At 32.4% G+C, this 9,738-nt stretch overlaps 1 protein-coding gene across 2 annotated transcripts in view; it reads right to left on the bottom strand.

Annotated features, from left to right (window-relative positions):
* LOC113114719 (glia-derived nexin-like) overlaps window positions 1-9,537 on the bottom strand; it is a 10,828-nt gene extending 1,291 nt beyond the window's left edge. Inside the window, exons 1-6 of one of the 2 annotated variants that reach the window (XM_026281653.1) lie at window positions 9,383-9,537; window positions 5,398-5,678; window positions 5,049-5,276; window positions 3,645-3,842; window positions 2,912-3,110; window positions 1,380-1,477 (exon numbers count right to left, since the gene is read on the bottom strand). In XM_026281653.1, coding sequence (XP_026137438.1) covers window positions 1,380-1,477; window positions 2,912-3,110; window positions 3,645-3,842; window positions 5,049-5,276; window positions 5,398-5,653 — 979 coding nt within the window. In that variant the 5' untranslated portion in view covers window positions 5,654-5,678; window positions 9,383-9,537. Of the gene's footprint in view, window positions 1-1,379; window positions 1,478-2,911; window positions 3,111-3,644; window positions 3,843-5,048; window positions 5,277-5,397; window positions 5,679-6,548; window positions 6,696-9,382 lie in introns of those variants that run through there. The other variant, XM_026281654.1, reaches the window with a different exon arrangement.
* Between the last annotated feature and the right edge of the window lie 201 nt (window positions 9,538-9,738).

Raw genomic sequence — 9,738 nt, 5'->3', positions numbered from 1 at the left:
GATAAAAATCTAAATTACAATAACACAAGTCCTAGTTATGAGATTTAAAATGAACATAAATCAATAATTGTCATAATTAATTGTCAAAATGTGATATTAAGTCATAATTATGAGATAAACCCATACTTTTCACATAACAACAAAATTATGATATACAAAATAAATAATGAGATAAATACAGTGTGAAAGTTCTGAGTTTGTCACAATTAAGTCATAATTATGAGATAAACCACAATTAGGTCAAAAAATCATGAATATGATATTTACAGCATACCAAGTCATACTTTATAAGATAGAAGTATAATTATTACTAGTCAAAATGAAGATAGAAAGTCATAATTATGAGAAATAAAATAATTATGGCACAAGAAGTAAAAACTATGAGGTAAATCAATTATGATAAAGGCAGACTATGATACAAAGTCAAAATGACTATAATAATTAAAATTTTTAAAAAGTCAAAATTATTACAAATAAAATTAAAATGATATCAAAATTATTCAAAAATGTCCTAAATACAACAGTAAAACTTGCCATTATTATGTAAAAAAAATATATTTCTTATACATAATTATGACTTCATCTCACATAATTTCGGCTGTCATAATTACAAATTATCAAACCATAGTTTTTTCTCTTCTGTGGCAGACATAGGCTTCTATAACGTTAGAGAACTTCTGCTTTTCCTAAACTAATTCATGTTTAAGAATTTAGCAGATTCAAGATTTAAGCAAGTGAAGGGCTTTAAATTTGGTAAGAGTGATCGTTCGCCAAAAAATAAACTTCCTGTCATCATTTACTCATCCTGCTGTCATTCCAAACCCAATGACTTTCTTCTGTTCTCTGTACAATGACATTTCACACTGAATATACCTGTCAAGCTCTAAAAAGAGCTTTTGTGATACTTTTTGGAGCCTGAAGGAGGCAAAGGTCTTTGTATGGATAAAAATTCTCCTTTTGTGTTCCCCTGAATAGATAACAACATGTGGTTGAGTAAATGATGATAGATTTAATTTCTGGGTGAACTGTGGAGTTTCTTTATAGTTTAAAGTGAAGTGGCGCAGTGATTCACTGCTCACTGCAATTTCAGGTTAAAGTCTGTGGCTTAACAGCATGAATTATGGAAATACAGCACAGGCTTTGAGGAGAATTCTCTCTTTAGAGATCATCTGGAGCTGCGCGGAGCCGGGAGTGTCTCTGGATGGTGACCAGCGTACTAACATCTAACATAATAATTCTGACTCACTTTCACACTTAACTGAGAGACAAGATTCATGCTGAAGTTCGCAGTCAACAGCCAACAATATCATTCAAACACAAACATATGCATGCACATAAAAATGAACTTATGAAGAAAATGGTGTGCATTTGTCACTCACTCAGGTTTCTGAAATCAGCTTTGGTCTTACTGAAGATGTCTTTGATTCCCATCGCTGTGAGAGGACCCTCCAGATCCACCTCTTCCTCTGCCGTGAATCTACTCGGAGAAGAGGAGGAGAAACCAGAGAAACTCATCCATGAGACTCACTAGAGATCAGACCAGTGCGGTATTGTTAACAAACTGCATTATTGTTAACTGAAACTAAAACTATAAAAAATCCTAAAGCATCTTTTGTCAATTGAAATACAGCTGAATGACTAGATTAAACGTCATAATGAGATTAACAAATCAAAATTACAACATACTGAGACATACTGAAATTATTATAAGATGGTCTCATAATTATGGAAAAATACAAGTCATTATGAAATAAAAATAGTGAATGATAATATTCAAAGTCAGAAAAGTTAATTAAGACATTAAATCATAATTATGAGATACAAGGTCAAAATTATGACATAATTATGACCCTTATAAGATTATCTCACAACTGACAGTCAACTTTTTTGATAATCTCATAATTATGAGATACAAATGTCTTTATGACAAAGTCAAAATTATGACAAACTAAGTCATAATTATAAGATATTCATCATTTAAAAAAAAGTTCAAATTGAGATACAAATGTGACTGACATAAGTCAAAATTTTGACATACTATCTCATAATTATCACAGCCACATTTATGAGACAGCAAGGCATAATTATGAGATACAAATGTGACTGACAGTCAAAATTATGACATACTATCATAATTATACGATTATCTCATAATTAATCACAAAAAAAGTCACATTTATGAGATACCAAGTAATAATTATGAGATACAAATGTAACTGACATAAAAAGTCAAAATTATGACCTACTGAGTCATAATTATAAGATTATCTTAAATATAGATTATCTAAAAATTCCAAATGATTAAGTAAGAGCAGTTATAATTATAACATACCAAATCATAATTATGAGATAAAAAGCCACAATTATGAGATAAAAAGCCACAATTATGACATACTGAGTCATAATTATGAGATACAAAAGTCATTATTACATAGTCAAAATGATTAAATAATCATTCATAATAATGAGATAGAAAAATTAAAATGACATACTGTACTATTTCATAATTATGAGAAAAAAAGTCACAATTATGACTTTGATCAAAAATTATAATTGTAATTATACTCAAAATTACAACAAAATTATGAGATAAAAATCAATTATGGCCAAAATTTGATTAAAAAGTCATATTAATGACAAAATGTGATAATTGTTTACCTTACTAAGACTTAGCATCTTATAATTTTTACATCATTTTGACATAATGGACTTCATATTCAAATAAACAGAGACATATTACCATTAGTCAGTTAGTATTATCCAATATTAATACTGACTAAATATTATAATAATTAATACAATCTATATTAAATAATTATATAAATTTATTCTAAAATAAGACTGCAGCATCCAAAAGATGCGACTAAAAAAAGTGAATATTAAAAGATAACGCTAAGGACGGGAATCTCACTTTGGCATCTGGAGGCGCATCCTCCTCTGGACGAGCAGTTTGGTCCAGCTTTGGACGGTTGCCGTGGAGATGTGTGGCAGGACGGCTGAGAGGGGCGTGGCCTCCTCTGACGGCAACACAATAAACATGCTCATGCTATTGCCATCATACGGCAACTCAATCACTGTATACTTCAAACCTTCTGGAGTGCTTGCTTGACCTGCAGAGAGAACGAAAACAGAGTCAAATAGTACACTTGACTATTAAATATTCGTTTTATTAACCTAAATGTTCCTCAAAAACCAATACCCGACACACGCATGTGTGGATCATATCCCAGTCACCCCTGTGAACTTTAGAAATGCAGTCCTTTCGTTAGGTCTATAAAACACTTTATTCTGCTTGTGAAGTGTTTATATCAAAACTAGTAAAAGAGCAGTTTATTGTGTTTTTTATAGATTAAATCCTTCTGGCGATGGATAGGCACTATTGGCGTTTGCATTAGAATTCAATTAATTCACATTTTATACTATTTTATTACCATCTGCTGGGTTACGAGGAATTGTAAAGCTAAAATACACTCCCAGCGATTTAAAAAGTAGCAACGTTTTTATTGTATCGCCGTTTCTGGAAAACAGCTCCACATATATCCAGACAAAGGCATGAATCACGTGGTTGGAAAATCTTGTATTACTCAACAGTTTCTGAATGTGTGTGTGAGTGTAATATCTGATGCAATATCTGAAAATCTGACCTATGCTGAAGACAGAGAGTTGGGACATCATGGGAACTTTGTATGTCTTTCCGTCTCCTGCAGTGAAGCTTCTGGGTTTGGTGTTTTGGGCTTGGAAGCGGGACTTCCAGAGGCCTTTGAAGTAAATGGAATTTACAGCCACCAACCGAGTCATAGCTGGATCGAACATGTCTGCCTTGACAAGACTGGGAATTTGGCCTGATAAAGAAGAAAAAGAAAAATAATAAAAAATGTATATATGCAATATTAATAATTATAAGTAATTGCCACTTCACACAAACAGAATGCTAAATAAGGCATAAAAAAAACTAAAAAAAAACTTTTTCCAACTAATTGTCAATGAAAGGACATCATCAAGAGGTCAAACTAAATATAAATATCAGCCGTTTTGTTTTGTGATCATTTTGTATGAGATTTTGCCATTACATTTTTTAATATAGTTTATAATCCTGACTTGAGTGATTTTGCAATAAATAAATGGATAAATATAATAAATAAATAAATAAAAAAAAAAAAAAAAAATATATATATATAAAATACATATTTTGTATAATAAGCCATTTAAATAATTCATTTTTAAATAAAATAGGTACAATTTTTAAAAATAATTGTTCAGTAATTGTCAAACTTCCAAGAAATGTAAGAAAATTATTCATTTGTTTTCTTATATATCTTCCATATTAAAAATATCAAATATTTTATAAATAAACAAATTACATTTTTATACTGAAACAAAACGTTGTTTTAGTTATAAACCTCTAATTTTTATAAATTAAATAAAAGTTTATTTTTTCTTATGATAATGTTGGAAACGATTTTAAGATTAACAATAAAGTTAATAATTAATAAATAAATAAATCAATATAAAACAGACAATTAGCTTTTTTTACTGAAAAACTTCTACTTCCTATTATTATGAAAAACAGTTTTTCTTACAACATTTTAACATTAATAATTAAAAGTAATTAAACAAATAAAAACTAATAAAGTTTGTATATTTTAGACAAATGTTGTTTTTGTTAATACATTTTTTAGTTATTGATAAACATGCTATAAATTGAAAAAATTATTTTAAAGATGAAGAATTCCAAAAATGTGTGTAAGATCACAAATATTTCTTCACTGCAAAAATGTATTATCTTTTCAACAGATTTGTGTTTCTAATGCTTTAAAAATAATAATAGTTACCCAGTTTGTAGACTATTCATGGAAAGTGCCTATAACATTATTATACTATTGATATAAATATTCTACAAGTTACATATTTTCCACAAAAAAATTTAATTTATTAAAGCTCTCAGAGCTAAGAGCTTATTTAGGGATAAATATGACATTTCATGAGATATAGTATTGTAAAGATCCTTCTTAATGAATGCGGGTATCAGATGCAGGGGTCAGCTGTACCTCTGGTGCTGTTCTTCACCCATTCATTGATGGTTTCTGCAGCCTTCTCCGGGTCACTGTAGTCAATGGTTTGACTCTCACACATGAAGTTCTCCCTGTTGGCTCTCAGGAAGTCTTCCTTCATGCTGAAGCCCTCGTTGGGAAACAGCGCATTGGCAATCGTCACAATATCAGCATTGGATTTAGTCGTCAAGGACTTATGCAACTTCCGCAACATCTTATATGGACCTGAGAGCAGAATCAACACACAACACATCAGTCTGTAGATGTCCTTTACAGACTTGAGATTCCTATTTTTTGAGCATTTCAATGCACAAGTACTGCAAACGAAACCAGAGCAAACACACACCTGTCTTCTTGTATTTGAGGGCTGTGAGTAGCTGGCGGCGAGTGTCCCCTTGGGCCCCGGGGAGCAGCATCCCCAGGACAGAGGCAACGCCGTGAGGAGACAGAACCACATTCTCCTGCAGTTTGTCCTGAACCACACGTAAAAACACCTGCAGGCCGAGATCTGAGCCTCGCTCTCCGTAAGACGAGGACGGAGACACTGAAGCGCTCAGAGAACAAACCGTCACCAGCACACACAGCTGCAACGCCACAAACATCGTGAGCGACACACACGCAGCTCACCTGAAGAACAGAGAAAAATTATGCTCACAACTAATGTGATTCTTTTTATTCATACGTTTCACTATTTTCATGCATTTCATTGCTTATGGATAACAAATAGGATTACAAACAAAAGTTGTGTGCTGCTTCAACAACTAAAAGTATAATAAAATCAAAATGTTATATTTACCCGCTAATACAAACATACTATTGTTGACAATTCAACCGAGCATGCTATTCCAAAGAACAAAATTATATTTTAATAAAAAATATAATAAAAAATAATCAAACACCATGCTTCACCTCATACAGAAATATGTGTCTAGACAGATATTTGTAACTTTTTTTTGTATAAATATTTCTATATACAAAATATAGAGATTTTTATCATTTATAATATCATACATTTAAATCTTTTTATAATTTATAATATTTAAGAAATAAAATACATGTAGATTTTAGTTTTATTTTAATGATTTTTGTAATCTATCAAACAAAAAAAAAAAACAAATTTCTGTATATTTTTATTATCAAAATGACTATAAAACACTACATTCATTTACAGTACTGTAGTGTATATACTTTATATAGCTAAAAATATCTTCATGCAAACAGCTACTCAATTGGTTACTTTGTCGACTTTAAAGGGTGTCATATTTAAGACAAGAAAAAAATATAAGGTCTATAAAATGCTCACTTCAAATGACAATCAACACACATTCTGTCTCTGATTTTAAGTGTAAAGTCTTTCCTGAAGAAATCCTTCAATGGGGATAACAGTAAAAAGTCTCCAGGTATTCCAGGTTCACTTCAAACCGGTCCCGACGTCTGACCCGCGGCTCATTCTTACATGAAAACTTACAACACTTACACAAAGCACAACACAAATACCTTCTTCTTTCTGAGAGCTCGGATTTTCTCGGAGATCTCGATCTAATCAGTATTCTCCAAAGCACAGCGATTTTTTTCCAGGACACAGACTGCTTCTATTTTTTTGCACAAGTGTTTCTTGAGTAAAGAACGGATTCAAGCAACACACATTTCCACAGTCCTCAGGTCTCCTGGATCTGTGCACACACACTCACACACTCCTGAGCTATTCTGTTTCCCGTCACACAGCCCTGCGACTCAGGAATTTATTTGATTAAGGATAGTGAGTGTGTGTGTGTGTGTGTATGCATGTGGGTGTATGTGTGTCTACTTAACCTATTTTGGGGACAAATTTGTACCCAGATGTACATAAATCTTATCAAATCTACCAAAACCTTTTCTTAGAATTGCAATTGTAGCAAAAATTCCCGTTTTTAATCTCAAAATATAAAAAAATAAACATAAAATTCTCAGAATTCTGAGTTTACATCTAGTTATTAAATAATAAAAAAGGAAATTTTAACTTTTAATTTTTATTGTAACGCTTTAATTTTTTAAAATTTTTTATTTTAATTTTTTTTTTTTTTTTTTTTTTTTTTTCACAATTCAGACTTTTATTCTCAGATTTTTGAGTTTGTATTTCATAATTTAGACTTTTCTCAGAACTGCAAGGGGGACAAAAGTCCGAATTGTTAGATATAAATTCTATTACTCTAAAAGTATTTTATTTTTTTTATTCCATGGTTGAAATGGACTTAGGTTGTAGCAGCTAATGCACTGTCTACATTTTGATATCTAAGTAAACGTGTGTGTGAATGCCCAGTCAGTATTGCAGAAAATATCTCCAGTGATTATTTAATGGTGCAATTAAGAAAGGAACAGAAAATGTGACTGCTTAGAATTCATTAAAATTACACCATGATATTCCATCATTCTACTGACATATTGTGCCAACGGACTGTTGTGATCAATCACTCACAAGTGCATTTCACAGCTATGAGTGTTTAGCATAACTATCATTCCTGTCAAATATTATGACCATTTACGGCACTTTAAAACATATTAAATCACACAATCCCTCCAAAACCTTCGAAACAGAACTGATTTAATCTGATGTTTGTCTTGAAACAGTTACAAAAGAACGATTTACTACCATTCTCATTAAGATATGAAAACGTTATTTCTGAATGTTCTCTGACCATTCAGAACACCCATTAAAAAAAAAAAAAAAGTTTTCAAAACTTTATTTTGTTTGTTAGGTTGGTTAGTTATGTAAACGTTTCATTTGATCATTTTCAAACATTATGGGAATGTTACTTTTAAATGTTTTCTAAACATTCCAAACAAGTAGTAACATTTAAAAAATAACAGCTTAAATATCTTGTTCCACAAACAATTTATAATTAATGTTTTTTTTCTAATGTTTTACGAATATTATTAAGACACAAAAAGGAGTTTGAACAAACACTTAACATTAACGTTAAAGGGGCCATCAGATTTCCACAAGTTGATATGATTCTTTATAGTCTTAATGAAAAGTCAATTACATACTTTGGTTAGAATTTCCTAGAATTTACAAACACCTTTTTTACCCTGTCAAAATCAGCTCTGTTTTCAGCACGCTGTTCAAGTCCATGTTGGTTTAAATGCTAATGAGCTCTGCTGACCCCGCCCCTCTCTTCCGTGGGCTGATGAACTGACTGTAAACTTACTGTAAACAGACTGGAAAAGAGATTTGTAAGATTAATAAAAAAAAACCTTCTATTCACTTCTTCAGTATGAAGCTGGATCATGAATGATTTGTGCAAATTAAATGAATTTAGGCAAATTGGCGCATTTCCTTGAAAAACTAAAGTAATATTAGTCCTCTGCATCTTCAGCGGCTCAGATGTCAGGAGTAAATGACCACTGCTATGTTCATATATAACATCTCAATCTCTTAGAAATCATTCTTGTCTTCCCCTGCATCGGGGTCAACACAATGACGGACAGCTCTCAGCTCACTTAGGGCGGGTCTCAGGTAAGACGGACTTGTCAATCAACTATCGTGGGAGGGGCCTGTGCAAAACTGTGTGATTCTAAAGAAAAGGGATTTTAAAATAGGGATTTAAAAAAAAAAAAAAACACTTGGTGGATTTTTATCATTATAGGGTGGATGTGTACACACACGTCCAACACACATTTATATTCAAACAACAACAGAAGTAAATGTTGCATCCAATGAACTCTTTAAAATATAACTTTGAGAGAACGTTAAGCAAAGTTCTGAGAAAGTTCACTGTTAAACAGGTGTCAGTTGCATAAACGCTTAGCCTAGTCTTAATAGTCAGTCATCCCTTTTTCTTTTCTTTTTTAAGACAAGTCATAACTTTGTACAGTCAGTTACATAAAAAGTAGATAGTTCTAACTTGAATCCAAAAAGTAAGACTGGTTAACACTTTTTCAACTCCTAGCTGGTCAAACTAGTTCTTAAGACATAGGCTAGTCTTAACATAGAGGTTAAGTTTATCCAACTGCAGGTCTATTTTGATGCTACAGTTGAACTTATCTGATCTGATCTAATACTGTGGTCTAACTACAGTTAAACTGCTTGAGCAAAGCGTTGTCTTCCGATGACTGCAGTGAACTTTTTATAGCAGCTTCAGCAACTGTGTGTAATTATAGGCTCTGAACACAAATAGGGACGGGGGTCTGGAACTGAAAGCAAACAACTCACAAACAAGTCAACCTCCACATCCCTCACATGTTAGTATTAGTATCCATAGATCAATAATAACATCTAGGAATTACAACAGCAGTAGCAGATGATTTAAGTGTAAAGCATCATTGACAGTCTATGAGTGTGCTCCACTGACCTGAACAAGCAGCTGTAATTCTTCTGATACGCAGGTAGAAACGCGTGTCTTCCGCGAGCGTCCGTGTTCCTCCTCACGCCGCCGTGCCTCCGTCTATTTCTTTCTGTCCTGAGCGCCAGACTCCGCCTACTATTAAATATACGAAAGACGCTATAAATATTAATTAAGACAGTCTGACGTCATTTGGTTGACGTCCAACCACGCAATAGTAACGGCCGCCGAACGTTCCATTACGCAATTAATATTCATGAGCCAAGCCATCGCTGTGGAATAGAAATCGGGGAAGGGGCGCAAAACAAGTAAATAAATAAATACATTCAGCGAAACTTTGATTAAACTCTACTTCATGAAAAACA

This window comes from Carassius auratus, chromosome 15, assembly GCF_003368295.1.
Source record: "Carassius auratus strain Wakin chromosome 15, ASM336829v1, whole genome shotgun sequence".
Lineage (NCBI taxonomy): Eukaryota > Metazoa > Chordata > Actinopteri > Cypriniformes > Cyprinidae > Carassius > Carassius auratus.
The sequence above is the reverse complement of the archived record's forward strand: the minus strand, read 5'-3'. Positions and strand labels throughout refer to the sequence as shown.